Source organism: Acipenser ruthenus, chromosome 22, assembly GCF_902713425.1.
Source record: "Acipenser ruthenus chromosome 22, fAciRut3.2 maternal haplotype, whole genome shotgun sequence".
NCBI classification, from domain to species: Eukaryota; Metazoa; Chordata; class Actinopteri; order Acipenseriformes; family Acipenseridae; genus Acipenser; species Acipenser ruthenus.
The window spans coordinates 13,730,628-13,748,783 of record NC_081210.1 but is presented as its reverse complement, the minus strand read 5'-3'; the positions used below and the strand labels follow the sequence as shown (position 1 = coordinate 13,748,783).

Here is an 18,156-nt window from a genome sequence, read left to right as displayed (position 1 = left end):
ACAGCCGGTTTCACTGCTTTGCTTATTGAGTGGGGCAGAGATATCCAATCGCGTTAAGTAGCAAAATCCTCTTGCACAATTAACAGGTCTCATGAGGTTTCAATAAAGAACCCGGCTAAAAAAGAAATTCCTCTAAAAGTGACTTTTTAGGGTATTCTGTGAGCCACTGAAAAATAAACGTCAAAAAGGTGCAATACCATTTGAAAAGTTACGACATACACGAGTTATCAATGGTATGAAGTATTGTACTGTAGTGGTGAGCTGCTGCTGCTGTTATTTTATTCTCTGTAATACAATTCATTTTATTCACTCATCACAACATAAAACAAATACATTAAAAATAAACATGAATTCCTGATGGCACCAAATCAAAATGTTACCACAAGAATTCCTACTGTGCACTCTTTTTAATACACAAACATGGCAACTTCAATGCAAACCAAAACAGCCCAATACAATTCTAGGTTATCAAAGCCATTTAAGAAAATCATTTCAGCAAATCTACCTAAAAACACTTGTCGTGCCATGAAGACAGTGAGCAAGCGGTTAGGAAGAAGCAGAGCAGCGAGAACACAGACTCTGCAATACAACAGATTGCCTGGAAGCATTTCAAGTAGGAGTTGTTTTGCTCTCGTAGTATCCCACTAGCTGTGTCACCTATAGACCTTCCAGTCCTTCAGTGTACTATGGGAGTGATTAGCACCACAACTAAACTAATCCCCCAGCTACACAACTAAACAATCTCCCAGAAACATAACTAAACAATCCAGCAACACAACTAAACAAGACTCTTCATATCTCCCTGATTATCTGAGATTCAGTGCCCATTAGCCTCTTCATATATCCCTGATTATCAGAGATTCAGTGCACATTAGACTCTTCATATCTCCTGGATTATCAGAGATTCAGTGCCAATAAACCTCTTCATATCTCCCTGATTATCTGAGATTCAGGTTCGCCCTTTTAGGATGTTATGTATTCCCTTTGGGCATTCATTTTCTCTGAAAATAGCCAAAAATGCAGTTTTGTCCTTTTTGCAGGTAAGGGACAATTTATATTTTAATGGTTTGCAACTGCAGCTACACTTCCATCCATCTGAAACCGCACACTTCACAATCATGCGATGCGCGATTAGTCATTCGCAATCATGCGATGCGCGATTAGTCATTCGCAATCATGCGATGCGCGATTAGTCATTCGCAATCATGCGATGTGCGATTAGTCGACCGGTTTCTAAGGCCGACTGTTCTGGTTGCTGACCACTGAAATAAACCAATATGGACTCACTGTATTTAACAATGTGATTATAATGCTTTCAAATAGGTTTATCGTTATTGTTTTTTTTTTCTTTCTTAATTAACCATGTTTTTTGTAATGGGTGGAAAAATGTAATAACACAATGTGAACACCAACGCTGGTTCCTTTTTCAGCATTTTGTTTTTGAATCATAATAAAATTTAATGTTTAATCTGGCCCCAGATTAGCCTTTAGTAAGGGTTAATTTTACCCTTACAAAGTGGTCAGCTGGCCTGAAAGCAGTTTGAATTCAACTTATTTTAGTTTAGTCACATAATCCTGGAAAGAGACATTAAGGAATACCTTTGTGCCAGATATGTAGGCAATTATCAATGGACCATGCAAACCTGTTATCAGCACTTACAGCTACAGGCCCTGCAATAACCACAATGACTAATGGACCCAAGTTACATAGGCTCTGACTAATTAGTTTGAAGGAGGGAGGTGGGAGGATCTAAAGACTAGCTGTGATCAAACTACAATCCGCAACTTAAACTGACACGGCACAATTCCCCAAGGTGGTCTACCCTAAACAGCAGCCTTTGTAGTGGTCAAGGTGTCCTCTATATAGGGTAAGATTACGCACTCCTCCTGTCTGTTCACACACTCTCACTCTAGCAGTCATGTCATATTCACAGGGAATGAAAACAAAATGGAAACAGAATAGCTTTTGTTATTTAATAGCAATGATGCAAAACAGGAAACAAAGAAGTAGGGCCACACAGGAAGGACAACTGGAGTCTGGCTGTCTGAGTGGTTAATAAATTAGCCAAAAAAAGGTCCTTCAAATTAAGACCACATTATCCAGTTGTGAGGAGAGTGAAACATTTGTCAGCTTCTAATCCTTTACAGGGCACACATGGATTTAGTCACCAAAAACATTTTTTTAAGCATGCGTTCTGAAAGAGGAAATAAAAAGAAATACACAAAGAGCCAGATCTGAGTTGGAAGTAATGCAGCCTTACAACCAGAACACCATATTAATTTTATGGAGTGTTTTTTTTTCACTATTATTTTTAACAAAATAAATATATAATTGAAACTGGAAAATGGCACTGAATATCAGGGGACATATCTGCTCCTAAACCAACAAAGGAATTGAAGTAAGATTGTAAATATCACTAAACCGAATTAAGAATTAGCTTCCTTTAACCTGGCTCAAAAACATCTATTGGTAATGTTAGCATGATTTACATAAATATTATCTTATACATTTTATCATTTTGAAGTTATTAAAAATCTGCACCTCAGTTGCATTATGACCTTGCAGTTTTTGGTATTTGGCTGCATGTAAAAAGCAATTTGGTCATTTATAATAAAATAAAAGGGTTTGCTATTGAATTGCAATGAAGATACATGGAAAAATGTGAAACACACAAATGATCTCATTCCAATGAAATTCAATTGGGCTTCATCATTTAAAAAGTGCATTTGTGGATAATTAGCATACATTCCTCTTAATGTGATAATTAGAAGACCATTCGCAGCAGTGGAGTCTATACTCCAAAATCATATAAGTAGTGAATCCAAAAAACTAATATTCTGAAAACATTAAAAACCACAATGTACCACAATCCCAAACCGTCTGTACAACACATAACAAATTATCAAATATTACTAATTTTCTTTCTGAAAAATATTGCCAATATCCTGCCATTTCAAATTGTAATGACATTTTGCACAAAAGAAACATTGGTGCAGGTTTTAGTGGCGAGTAGTCCCTGCCTTGGAAAAGATTTTGGGACAGCTGTAGTATAGTACATATTAGGGGTAGCGTTAGTCAAATAGAAAAGTCACAGTCAACCCCAGAAACTGGCAGTCGACTAATACCCCGTGATTGTATAGGAATTGAGAAGCGCGTGGTTTCAGACAGACAAAAGTGCAGTTGTGGTTGCAAACCATTAACATATAAAATGACCTTTTAAAATGAAATACTTAAAATTATATATATATATATATATATATATATATATATATATATATATATTCCAAACTGTTTTAAAAATATGCAGAAACAGCAGTGTTAAGGAACAGTGTGTTTAAAATTGAGCACCAGACATTATCAACATGTTTTTTTACCTTAACTATTTAACTGTGTCAGATTAGTAGTCGTTCTGCCACTTCCACATATTTATACAGCCTCTTAGAACTAGAAACTCCCCTGTTAGTAATGGGAAACTCATCATTGCTTTACTAGCTGCTGGATTGTTTTCTTTTCTTTGTTAATAAACTTTTCACCCTGGCTCTGACTAATAGTTCCCTATTAGATCTTCAATAACCAGAATGTATTTATCAACACATTTTTCCAAAGATACCCAAAGGATCTCAACCCCTCCCATCTCTCTTTAACTGTTACACTAAATGAACGCAGCACAGATGGAACATGTGTGTAACAGCCAGCTGGAGTGTTGCCTCATTTCTCAGATTCCATTCTCAGCCCTAACAGCTCCCCAAGGGGCTTTAGATAATGACCTGTGAGTCAGACTCTATTGTTGCACTGTACCTACCCCTGCGAGTTCACTGTCTCGCTGGCATTCAGCAGCAGCTTGGACAGGACTGTGAGAAGCTGTAGCCTCATCTCAGGATCTCTGCTGGGCTGCAAGCACGTCTTCAGGATCGGAATTAACATATGAAGAGCCTCTCCGATGATGGGTCCTAAAAGAAATTGGGAAATGATATCAAATACTGTTACAGTCAGACCTGCACACAGTTAAATAAGCACACGTGCTATTCTTCGAAGCACTAATGATGTTATGAGTACTAGAAATTGTTTAAGATAAATGTTTGTCAATTTCAAGTAATTGTAGCTAACAAAATAATTCCATACATATTAACCATTTTGCACTTCCATTAACTACATAGGTTTAAAATGTGCAGTTTTATCTGTTGCAGCAAGACAAACAAAAACAAAAAAATCAGTTTAAAACAGACATCTGGTACTACACAAAGTCCTCAGTTTGCTTGCCATGCCTTCTAGGAAGTCTGTTACTGCTTTACTTCCTTGGTCATTTCACCCCAGCAGTGTCTTCTGGGTCGAAACATGTTACTGGCTGAAAGGGGTGACCCTAAACCTACAATCTTTCAGAGATCTTATTCCATGCACTTTAAATATCTGTAGTTAAATGATAGGATGCGAAAATCATAGTTTTGTTCAGTAGAATGAATACAGAAGCTGAAAAAATGTCTCCTAAACTTTAGTGCTGCAGATGTTATATCCTGTATGCTACTGTCTTACACCAGTTGTGGCTAGCTAATACCTTCTTTAAAGCAATGGCTTCTAAATCCAGAGTTTGTCTCCTAATAATTGTGGAGCCGCTGTATGCATTGGACAAATGAAACTTTCAGAAGGCCCCTTGATTGTTTGTTAGCAGCAGGGTTGACTGTAGAAAAGGTCCAATGCCATTAACTTTCATTCTCTGTGGTCCCCTTTAAATCACTCATCCATAACCATTCAACACTCAACAGTGCACAAATCCAATCGTTTGTCATTGAATTTATTACGTTTCTTTTAGTATTTCGAAAATCTTAACGTCACTTCTCTAAATGCCCCAGTACAAGGTGTGGAAAGGTATGATTATGTGTTGGCTTCCCTCTCTCGCTTGTAGAAGTGGGTGACTTCATCACGGGGAAAGTGCCTTCCCTGTCTATGCCATGGAGTTCCAGCAGCATGCTGCAGAAAGATGAGCCCTTTCACAACACTGTTGAGAAAACAGTGCTGTGTTCTCTCTAAATGGAAGTAGAGTGACACGATACGTCCAGCCTCTTTTAATTTGAGCTGTCATTCCGGCAGTATCAACACAACCTTTAAAGAACAACGTACACGCTCGAGTGTACTGGGGCTGGTATCGGGAAACGAAATCTCTGCAATTTGTTGTACTGCACTGAAACTTTATTCCAGCGGGCAAACAAAAAGCCATGGAATGCATTACAACAGACTAAAACAACAATTACAATTCAAGCATGTACTCGGGTTAGACAAAAGGTAGGGACTATAGTATTGACTGTTGAATGGTAAATTGAATACCTTCGCGCTGTAAAACAGATTCAAAGTGTTGTGCATTAAACCACTGCGTCACCTAAACGTCCTGGGAATTTGCAACTAGATAGTCACTGTATAAGAATACTAGAACACTTAGGAACGAGAGGAGGCCTTTCGACATATCTAAGCTCGCCCAGTTCCTAGTAGCTGATAGACCTTAAAACTGTGTCAGTCGGGTCTTAAAGGATCCCAGTGATGTATCAACAAGATGATAAGGTAGCCCATTCCATCCCCTCACCACTCTCTGTGAAGAAGTGTCTCCTACCCTCCAAGACAACTTCATTTCCAACTGTCCTCTGGTCTTGATTTCTGTGCTGAATGTCAACAATACTGCATTATGATAATGAGTCATTTTCTCGCAGAACGAGATTAGACAGAATTCACTTGAATTGTGACAGAACAGGCCAGCTGATGCTGAGCAAGTTTGTGAATGGGTTCAGATTTACTGTTGCTGACGGACATCAACGGCAATGACGGGCAGGCATAGAGGCAACTTTTGCGTATGTTTTTTTGCGGCAAGTGGCTTGGGCACGGTTATTTCATGCCCTGGGGTGGGACTTTACTGAAGTCATTACAATTTCAAAAGGAGTTGACAAACCCTAACCAATACTTTAAGCTTGTTTCCCGATACCAGTCTCAGTGAATCACTAGACTCGAGCGTGTATGTTTTTCTTAAAGGTTGTGTTGATACTGCCGGAATGACAGCTCAAATTAAAGAGGCTGGACGTATCGTGTCACTCTACCTCCATTTAGAGAGAACCCATCACTGTTTTCTCAACAGTTTTGTGAAAGGGCTCATCTTTCTGAAGCATGCTGCTGGAACTCCATAGCATAGACAGGGAAGGCACTTTCCCCGTGATGAAGTCACCCACTTCTACAAGCGAGAGAGGGAAGCCAACACATAATCATGCCCTTCCACACCTTGCACTGGGGCCTTTAAAGAAGTGACGTTAAGATTATGTACATCCAGCTGTTCATTGTGATGCAGAGCACTGTCCATTGCCTGACAAAGTTTTCTATTTTGTTTTTTCTCCCCAAAGCCTCGTTGTTTGTACTGGTTACAGCGGTTAGCAAACTACAGTTGCGCAGACACACTGCAGACCAAACAACTCATCTGACCACTATCGTTATATCATCCATAATTATTAAAACACTCAACTTAGACATTCTAAAAAAAACTTCAATTCAATGACAAACTTTGATTAGAGGTCTGTTTCAATGTTAATGCAAATCAAAAAGTTTGTCATTGAATTGAAGTCCCCCATATATATATATATATATATATATATATATATATATAATATATATATATATAGCTCTGGAAAAAATTAAGAGACCACTGCAAAATTATCAGTTTCTCTGGTTTTACTATTTATAGGTATGTGTTTGGGTAAAATGAACATTTTTGTTTTATTCTATAAACTACTGACAACATTTCTCCCAAATTCCAAATAAAAATATTGTCATTTAGAGCATTTATTTGCAGAAAATGACAACTGGTCAAAATAACAAAAAAGATGCAGTGTTGTCAGACCTTGAATAATGCAAAGAAAATAAGTTCATATTCATTTTTAAACACAATACTAATGTTTCAACTTAGGAAGAGTTCAGAAATCAATATTTGGTGGAATAACCCTGATTTCCAAGCACAGCTTTCATGCATCTTGGCATGCTCTCCACCAGTCTTTCACATTGATGTTGGGTGACTTTATGCCACTCCTGGCGCAAAAATTCAAGCAGCTCGGCTTTGTTTGATGGCTTGTGACCATCCATCTTCCTCTTGATCACATTCCAGAGGTTTTCAGTGGGGTTCAGGTCTGGAGATTGGGCTGGCCATGACAGGGTCTTGATCTGGTGGTCCTCCATCCACACCTTGATTGACCTGGCTGTGTGGCATGGAGCATTGTCCTGCTGGAAAAACCAAATCGTCAGAGTTGGGGAACATTGTCAGAGCAGAAGGAAGCAAGTTTTCTTCCAGGACAACCTTGTACTTGGCTCGATTCATGCGTCCTTCACAAAGACAAATCTGCCCGATTCCAGTCTTGCTGAAGTACCCCCAGATGAGTCCAATTTTCAGCTTTGCCCAACACCTGGTCGTCTAATGGTTAGACGGAGACCTGGAGAGGCATACAAGCCACAGTGTCTCGCACCCACTGTGAAATGTGGTGGAGGATCGGTGATGATCTGCGGGTGCTTCAGCAAGGCGGGAATCAGGCAGCTTTGTCTTTGTGAAGGACGCATGAATCAAGCCAAGTACAAGGTTGTACAAGGAAGAAAACTTACTTCCTTCTGCTCTGACAATGTTCCCCAACTCTGACGATTGGTTTTTCCAGCAGGACAATGCTCCATGCCACACAGCCAGGTCAATCAAGGTGTGGATGGAGGACCACCAGATCAAGACCCTGTCATGGCCAGCCCAATCTCCAGACCTGAACCCCACTGAAAACCTCTGGAATGTGATCAAGAGGAAGATGGATGGTCACAAGCCATCAAACAAAGCCGAGCTGCTTGAATTTTTGCGCCAGGAGTGGCATAAAGTCACCCAACATCAATGTGAAAGACTGGTGGAGAGCATGCCAAGATGCATGAAAGCTGTGCTTGAAAATCAGGGTTATTCCACCAAATACTGATTTCTGAACTCTTCCTAAGTTAGTATTGTGTTGTTTAAAAATGAACATGAACTTATTTTCTTTGCATTATTCGAGGTCTGACAACAATGCATCTTTTTTGTTATTTTGACCAGTTGTCATTTTCTGCAAATAAATGCTCTAAATGACAATGTTTTTATTTGGAATTTGGGAGAAATGTTGTCAGTAGTTTATAGAATAAAACAAAAATGTTCATTTTACCCACACACATACCTATAAATAGTAAAACCAGAGAAACTGATAATTTTGCAGTGGTCTCTTAATTTTTTCCAGAGCTGTGTGTGTATATATGTGTATATATATATATATATATATATATATATATATATATATATATATATATATATATATATATATATACACACATACACATACACACACACACACACACACACACAGTGCCTATAGAAAGTCTACACCCCCTTTCAAAATTTTCACCTTTTGTTGCCTTATAGCCTGGAATTAAAATGCGTTAAAATATTTTTTTTTTCATTTATCTACATATCCTACCCCACAACTTCCAAGAAAAAAATAAAATACTCTAGAAAATTTAAACAAATTAAACAAAAAAAAACTGAGACAGCTTGGTTGGATACGTGTCCAACCCCCTAAATTAGCTCAGGTGTAACCAATCGCCTTCAAAATCACACACCAAGTTGAGTGGCCTCCACCTGTGTTAAATTGTAGTGATTCACATGATTTCAGGATAAATTCAGCAGGTCCTGTAGGTTTCCTCTGCTGGGTTGTGCATTTCAAAGCAAAGACTCAACCATGAGCACCAAGGCGCTTTCAAAAGAACTCCAGGACAAAGTTGTTGAAAGGCACAGATCAGGGGATGGGTATAGAAAAATTTCAAAGGCCTTGAATATCCCTTGGAGCACGGTCAAGATGATTATTAAGAAGTGGAAGGTGTATGGCATCACCAAGACCCTGCCTAGATCAGGCCGTCCCTCCAAACTGGATGACCAAGCAAGAAGGAGACTGATCAGAGAGGCTACCAAGAGGCTAATGGCAACTTTGCAAGAGCTACAGGCTTTTATGGCCCACACTGGTCAAAGTGTGCATGTGACAACAATATCCCAAGCACTCCACAAATCTGGCCTGTATGGTAGGGTGGCAAGAAGGAAGCCATTAAGAAAGCCCACCTTGAATCCCGTTTCAAGAATGCAAAAAAACTCTCAGGAGATTCTGTAGTCATGTGGCAAAATGTTTTGTGGTCTGACGAAACTAAAATGGAATTTTTTGGCCTAAATGCAAAGCGTTATGTTTGGTGCAAACCCAACACAGTGCATCACCCAAAGAACACCATCCCTACTGTGAAGCATGGTGGTGGCAGCATCATGTTATGGGGGTGTTTCTCATTGGCAGGGACTGGGGCACTTGTCAGGATAGAAGGGAAAATGAATGGAGCAAAGTACAGAGAAGTCCTTGAGGAAAACCTGCTGCTTTCTGCAAGAAAGCTGAAACTGGGATGGAAGTTCACCTTGACAACGTTCAGTATGACAATGACCCAAAGCACACAGCCAAAGCTACACTGGCGTGGCTGAGGAACAAAAAGGTAAATGTCCTTGAGTGGCCCAGTCAGAGTCCCGACCTAAATCCAGTTGAAAATTTGTGGCATGATTTGAAGACTGAACGGTTTTGTAAAGAAGAATGGTAAAATATTGCCAAATCTAGGTGTGCAAAGTTGGTAGAGACCTATCCCAACAGACTCACAGCTGTAATTGCTGCCAAAGGTGCTTCCACCAAGTATTATATAATTTTTTCTCAATAAAAACTTTTTTCCCCCTTAACAGTGTGGAGTACAGTGTGCATGAAACTCTGACACTATTATATATATATATATATATATATATATATATATATATATATATATATATATATATATATATATATATATATATATATACATATATACATATATACATATATACATATATACATATATACATACACACACTACCGGTCAAAAGTTTTAGAACACCTCCTTTTTTCCAGTTTTTATTGAAATTTACGCAGTTTAATGTCTCAATGTACTCTGAAATTAAAGCATAGAACAAATAAACAATTGGAGATAAAAAATAAATCATGGAATCATTTTATTTAACAAAATTTAATCTAAATTTTTGACTCATCAAAGTAGCCACCTTTTGCAGATATAACAGCCGAACACACTCGTGGCATTCTTTCTACAATGGAAATCAAATATTGTTCGGAAAGTTCTTCCCAACACTGTTGCAGAAGTTCCCACAAATGTGTTGCACTTGTAGGTTGCTTTGCTTTCACTCTTCTGTCCAGTTCATCCCAAACCAGCTCGATGGGGTTTAAGTCTGGAGACTGTGCTGGCCATTCCATGATTTGAAGCCTACCGTCTTGTTCTTTTCTTCTAAGGTAGTTCTGACATAGCCTGGAGGTATGTTTTGGGTCATTATCTTGCTGTAGGATGAACCCCTGACCAACTAGGTGTATACCAGAGGGTATTGCATGGCGCTGAAAAATGCTGTGGTAGCAGTTTTGGTTCAGGGTGCCACTCACTCTGTGCAAGTCGCCGACTCTGTATCTAGCAAAAGAGCCCCAGACCATCACGCTTCCTCCTCCATGTTTGACAGTTGGTGTCACACACCGAGGAACCATCCTTTCGCCTACTCGACGGCGTACAAAAACCCTGCGTGATGAACCGAAGATTGCAAATTTTTATTCATCGGTCCATAAGACCTTCTTCCAGTCTTCAGTAGTCAACTGGCGGTGCTTCATGGCCCAGGCAAGCCTCTTTTTCTTATTTTGCCATCTTAGCAATGGCTTTCTTACTGCCATTCGACCTGTCAAACCTGCAGCTCGAAGTCTTCTCTTCACAGTTGAAACTGAGACTTGCTTACTTCGACCAGTGTTAAGCTGTGCTTGAAGCTGTTGTCCTGTGAGCCGCCTATCACGCAAGCTGTTGACTCTCAGAAACTTGTCTTCTGATTCTGTTGTGGCTTTGGGTCTGCCAGACCTCTTCCTGTCAGAGTTTCCTCCAGTTTCCAAGTGCCTTTTGATGGCCTTTTTGTATAACTCTGAAATGTACATTATTTTTCAGTTTTTGGTAACCTAAACTTTTTTTTAACCTCTGGCAGTTTACCGCTTACCTTTGTACCATTTCAGGTTATTCACTGGACTTGAACTGCTTAAATTTCAATAAAAACTGGAAAAATGGGGGTGTTCTAAAACTTTTGACCGGTAATAATATATATATATATATATATATATATATATATATATATATATATATATTATGCACAGTACTGTATAATATATATATATATATATATATATATATATATATATATATATATATATATATATATATATACACACACATACAGTACTGTGCAGAAGTTTTAGGCAGGTGTGAAAAAATGCTGTAAAGTAAGAATGCTTTCAAAAATAGACATGTTAATAGTTTGTATTTATCAATTAACAAAATGCAAAATGAGTGAACAGAAGAAAAACCTACATCAAATCAATATTTGGTGTGACCACCCTTTGCCTTCAAAACAGCATCAATTCTTCTAGGTACACTTGCACACAGCTTTTGAAGGAACTCGGCAGGTAGGTTGGCCCAAACATCTTGGAGAACTAACCACAGTTCTTCTGTGGATTTAGGCAGCCTCAGTTGCTTCTCTCTCTTCATGTAATCCCAGACAGACTCGATGATGTTGAGATCAGGGCTCTGTGGGGGCCATACCATCACTTCCAGGACTCCTTGTTCTTCTTTACGCTGAAGATAGTTCTTAATGACTTTCGCTGTATGTTTGGGGTCGTTGTCATGCTGCAGAATAAATTTGGGGCCAATCAGATGCCTCCCTGATGGTACTGCATGATGGGTAAGTATCTGCCTGTACTTCCCAGCATTGAGGAGACCATTAATTCTGACCAAATCCCCAACTCCATTTGCAGAAATGCAGTCCCAAACTTGCAAGGAACCTCCACCATGCTTCACTGTTGCCTGCAGACACTCATTCGTGTACCGCCCTCCAGCCCTTCGGCAAACAAACTGCCTTCTGCTACAGCCATTTTGACTCATCAGTCCAGAGCATCTGCTGCCATTTTTCTGCACCCAAGTTCCTGTGTTTTTGTGCATAGTTGAGTCGCTTGGCCTTGTTTCCACATCGGAGGTATGGCTTTTTGGCCGCAAGTCTTCCATGAAGGCCACTTCTGACCAGACTTCTCCGGACAGTAAATGGGTGTACCAGGGTCCCACTGTTTTCTGCCAATTCTGAGCTGATGGCACTGCTGGACATCTTCCGATTGCGAAGGGCACTAAGCATGATGTGTCTTTCATCTGCTGCAGTAAGTTTCCTTGGCCAACCACTGCGTCTACGGTCCTCAACGTTGCCCGTTTCTTTGTGGTTCTTCAAAAGAGCTTGGACAGCACATCTGGAAACCCCTGTCTGCCTTGAAATTTCTGCCTGGGAGAGACCTTGCTGCTGCAGTATAACTACCTTGTGTCTTGTTGCTGTGCTCAGTCTTGCCATGGTGTATGACTTTTGACAGTAAACTGTCTTCAGCAACCTCACCTTGTTAGCTGAGTTTGGCTATTCCTCACCCAGTTTTATTCCTCCTACACAGCTGTTTCTGTTTCAGTTAATGATTGTGTTTCAACCTACATATTGAATTGATGATCATTAGCACCTGTTTGGTATAATTGTTTAATCATACACCTGACTATATGCCTACAAAATCCCTGACTTTGTGCAAGTGTACCTAGAAGAATTGATGCTGTTTTGAAGGCAAAGGGTGGTCACACCAAATATGGATTTGATGTAGATTTTTCTTCTGTTCACTCACTTTGCATTTAGTTCATTGATAAATATAATCTATTAACATGTCTATTTTTGAAAGCATTCTTACTTTACAGCATTTTTTCACACCTGCCTAAAACTTTTGCACAGTACTGTATTATATATATATATATATATATATATATATATATATATATATATATATATATATATATAATGTTATGCAGCTCTTAACCAGCAGAGGGTTCACCACTCCAGCATAACCTGCTTCAACTCCAGTAAGTGTGGCTTCATTGCACGAAAATTGAATTCCTTTGCTTCCTTCATCACCCCTTAACACATGCTTGCCAGCACATCACTGTGAGCCATGCCCAGCTGTTGCTTGAAGCAAGAGGAGGTGCATGGCTTGATCAAGCTCCGTTATAAAAGCCACAAATCAGGCATTAAAATTTGTAAGATGATGCCACGAAGTCCTTTGTGGAGAACACAATGAGACAGACTTATCAAGATTTAATGACAATTAAACCTATAAACAGTTTTTATAGGGGGGGGGTCCTTTGAACAGATATGAAAAAGGGGTGAGGAGAGAGTTCATCCGGTCTACTTTTTAAAGTGTTGCTGAACACACTGCAAAGTTTACAAGAAACACATTACATTACCTTTGCTGTGTCCCGTGTTGTCCGTATCACAGCGTTATATTTTTAAACAACTCTTTTGGGAATTTTTAATCACAAATCATGGGTCATAAATCAACTGGGGGAATGTGTTTCTCAACATTTACTCGGGAGCATTCGCCAAGAGGAAGAGAATTATTGCAGGAGGCAGCATGAGCTGGATACATGGCAATGTTTAATTTTGTTGAAAGAAAAATTGTGATATGGACAACACCACAAAAGTAAAGCAATGTGCAATAAACATAGCAGGGGGTTTTGTAACACTTTAAACATAATAATCTAACTGCAACATGAAGAAACATACAATAAACCAATCTGTTAAGTTCATACACACTTTTTAAAAGGGTTACATTATATTATATATTATTAATAATAATAATGAATGTGCTTTAAGACAGACAAATAAGGTGCTGGCACAAACTGACAGGTACAACACAAAAGCAGCATTCTTTTATGGATGACTGGCTGGGCTGAAGCCCTGCAAGTAAAAACGTATAGTGTGTTTTTTTGTTGAAAATAAAGTTATTTTGAATAAGCGGCAGGGATGGGGTTAAATCCATGTGCAGAATGTGGCTGGGTCTTAGTTGATTCATTGATGATCAATGAAGCACAGCCACCTGTATAAAAGACGAGCCAGACCATTTGTTCTGGTCGGGTAGTTTAGGAGAAGGGCTGAGAGCAGCAGGGTGGGTTTTTACATTTTGATTAGTTTGTTTCTTTGTTTTGCTGTTTAATAAAAGTGTGTGAAAGCACTGAACTGCAGTCTTCCACCTCTGTACTGGTCATTCCTGCAGCTGCGCAGCCATGACCGCAATGCTACCCTTACAATGAACGCTTTCTAAATGTGGCCAAATATTTTTTTAAATTGTACCGGTTTACTGAAAATCATGTGAGAACATTAACAATAAAAGGTTCCCAGTTCCCAAAATGGATGTGACGTGCTATTATTACTAAAAGCATTCAGACAGAGGAAATCCGAAAGGTCTCTCATAGCCACACAAGCGCATTCTATTCCGAGTGACTTGGGCAGAATATTTGTACTGAGCATGAGTCAGCCAGTCAGAATAAAGAGTGTCCTCACAGTGCAGACGGCTCAAGGATTTTCACACTTCATCCTGGGAGGTTCCAGTAAATTTTCAAAAAGCTGAAAAATGAGGTTTTTTTCAGCGTGGTGTTTAGTATGCACGGGTGTGAAGGGATGATTTATTTTATAAAGGATGTGCCGTAAGACAAGACAGAAAACACAGCTGGGAGAATGAAGATTGGATGCCAAGGATTTGTTCAGACATTCCATACATTTATAAAAAGATAAGAAAGACATTCTGGAAAAATACACAAACTTACAGCCACCTCCCAACCATCAACAGAGGGACGTGCGATAGTTAGAAAAATACTTGCTAGCATACAATTACTAAGGATTTCCTTTACTTTGTTGTCATTTCTTCAAAAAAAAGATCCTTTGTTTCAAAGCATTAGGGTGCCAACAATATCAGTTTGTTATTACAGTTTAATAAGCTACTTTTTCCTCCTTAGGCAGCTGCAAACACAACTGTAAGTATAAACTTAAAACTTAAGAAGCAAACCTTCTCATGTCCCAAGGTACTGACCGGGCAGCTGGTAGAACTTCTTTTAAAAAGTGTTCCAGAACCCCTTGCATTGTTTTAAGGTGTTCCAGAACCCCCTGCATTTTTTCCAAGAAACACATTACTTTACCTTTGCTGTATCCCGTGTTGTCCATATCGCAGTACTTTTTTTCCCCCAGCATATTCACAATTATTTTGGTATTTCTTTATTCACACGTCATAGGAACCATATTACTATTTTTTCTTCTAAGCATCACACTGTATCCAGTTCATGCTCCCTCCTGCTGCAATGCTAGCTCCCACACTACGCCACTCATTTCATTCAGAGCACTGCAGGAGGGAGTGTGATCAGTGATGTTTAGAAGAAAATATCTCTCTCTGGCAAACATTCCTGAGTAAAAGTTGAGACAAAGTAACTTCTAGTTTATCTCCTGGCAAATGCAATTATTTTGTTAGCTATTTGTACTTTAAGATGGCAATGCTGGAAAACAGAATGGTGTGTAATGCAAGTTCTCTCACCTGACTGAATGACAATGGTCTCAAACTGCAGCCTTTCCACGGAGAAGCTGGTCCAGTTGTGCTGACTGGCTGCTAGCCATTCCATCAGCTCGGCCATGTGCTGTCTGTAGAGATGTGACACGCTGTGCAGGCCCTGCAGTGCAGACAGGCAGCCCAGTATCTCCAGCACCTAGGACAGGCAACCATGACAGGGAGCCATTACAGGGGGAGCAACGCGTCTAGCCACGGTTAACTGGAACTGGAGTTGTGCAGTTTAGCAAGCACTACCACAATGCTTTAAAGTAATTCCAGAAACTTTCCTATCTTGCACTTTAAATATCTACAAATGTGCAGTTTTGAAAGAAACACATGTTATAGCAAACAGGGAATATATGTTATACTTGATCTTCCTGGGTAATTTCACCTCAGCATTGTCTTCTAGGTTATGTTACTGGCTAAAAGCATGTCAGTCAATAGGGGAAGCAGCTGATTAGTTAATAACAGGAAAAAAGCCATTGAAGAGATGGGGACAATTTCAGAACGAACTGAAAGCACTGGTGTTAAACAGAGGCTTCTTTATCCGAATGGAAGTGCACACAGGTAAGATTTTTGGAATAATTTTGTTACATAATTTGGGCGTGCCTAACATCCGATGTAGAAATCTATACAAGTATACAGAAAAGCTTGTCTCTTCCAGCAATGCTTGGGTCTGGAAAATTGTGCCAGATTATCCTCCACTGTACTGAGAGCAAGTCTGTTAACAGAAAATGAAATTTGGCTGTGAAAACGCGTTATTTGCTTTACACAAGACCACAAAACCATACAAAATATGAGACCAAGGTTTGGGACCCTGAAATAGTGAACTTTCAGTATTCTGAAGGGCTCTCTGGCTGATGGTAGCACGGACAGTTTCAACTGAAAAATCTTTGGTATACTGAACACAAGGACCGAGGAGGTTATACAGTGTGCTGGTTTACAGAGGTACTGTAAAACCTAATACTGTGCCTACAAAAATTTAAAGTCTAATTTATTTGAAAACTTTGAAAAACTCCATCAAAATGACAGTATATAATGTAGAAGTAGTGTTCAGGTATACCCTGTAATTCAAGGACTGAATTATTTTTATTTTCTCCATCATGTATACAAGGATTTTAGTGTAGATGCACCATACCTGCAGGATATGTGTGGATCATCATACTTGATTATAAACTCTCAATAGGGATTGAGTTAGGACCCTTTTTATACAGAATGCTAGTCTGTAGATGGGCTGAATTAGACAGGCTTTATTGTATAGATACAATACTATATTTGTATTACTATTTGAAACCAAGCACCTACCGTGTTAGTGATTTAAGGATTGCTCATTGTAGACAAGTTTAGAAATGGTGATCATGCCAACAAAATGCAAAGGGGCTTTGTAACCAGGATCTCTAGACAAATCATTCAATTACAGATTCTTTGCACTTGTGGTTTGAGACTGTTGTCTGAAAAGCCTTTCAATTTAACAAGGAATAAAAAAAAAAACATTTAAAACCTGTTTCCAAGCTCAATCTTGCTTAGAAAATAAGTTAACATATTTTAGACGCCGGTGGCAGAAGAGTGCCTACTAAAACCATGAGCACATCGGTAATAATAAAAATGAAAACAAACAATATAAAAATTACAACTGAAAAACTACCAACTTTAAAAACTTCACAATTAGGAATGTAACTCTACAATTCTGTGCACAGGCGCTACTAACTAGATCCAGAATCAACAAAGGCCAGGAAGGAAATTTAGAGATACAGAAATAAGTAAAAAGTGCATCACACAACTTTTTGAGAAAACTCTGACTAAGACTTGGCTGCAGACAAACTGGAAAGCTTTCCTCAAAAATATTACTGGTAGTCTCTTATTTTCTTTCAGTAAGTATTCCTGAGGGGAAAACAATGGTAGCCAAGCAGACTAAACAGCTATTTTTACTAGAACTAGCCCAATGTGTTCCAGAACCCCCTGCAGTGTTTCCATGAAACACATTCCTTTACCTTTGCTGTACCCTGTGTTGTCCATATCACATCCCCATTGTTTTGATATATTTATAACTACAACCGGAGGTACGCAGACCCCTGGGGGTATCTAAGGGTCATGGGGGTACTCAGACATGCAAAAACAAAAAGTAAAAGAAAATAATGATCTTAATTTTTTTGCTTTTTTTTAAACAGTATTATATATTATCTGTAAACTACTGTACATAAATCTGAAATATTGCATTTCAAATGATCATCCACCTGTACGAATGCGTGATTTTGAATGAGTGGATTTCCACTCTGATGGGGGGGTGTGAAGCAGCATCTAGCGATTCTGCCTATGGAGAACTCTGCTCAACGTGCTCTGTGCTGCTTACGAACTTTGCAGTTTTCAACTCGTCGTATAATTGAATACTAATCGGTGAATAACAATGTTTCTGCATTTTTTAGACGTATAAATGCTCCTGTAAACAAACAATGAGTCATAATACTTTGACAGTGTTTGTTTTTATTTATTTTATTACAGAAAGGATACAGTTTAAAAAAAGGCTGAAAACCACTGAACTGGGGAATTACTTCCTTTCAACTTTTACTTGGGAACATTGGCCAGGATAAATCATTTTTCTTCTAA

General features: G+C 39.0%; 1 protein-coding gene across 1 annotated transcript in view; it reads right to left on the bottom strand.

Annotated features, from left to right (window-relative positions):
* The window catches only part of LOC117431313 (dynein axonemal assembly factor 5-like), a 58,275-nt gene that overhangs the window by 14,085 nt on the left and 26,034 nt on the right, over positions 1 to 18,156 (bottom strand). The window contains exons 8-9 of the mRNA XM_034052120.3: positions 15,541 to 15,709; positions 3,804 to 3,951 (exon numbers count right to left, since the gene is read on the bottom strand). Of these exons, the coding sequence (XP_033908011.2) occupies positions 3,804 to 3,951; positions 15,541 to 15,709 (317 nt within the window). The remainder of the gene's footprint in view (positions 1 to 3,803; positions 3,952 to 15,540; positions 15,710 to 18,156) is intronic.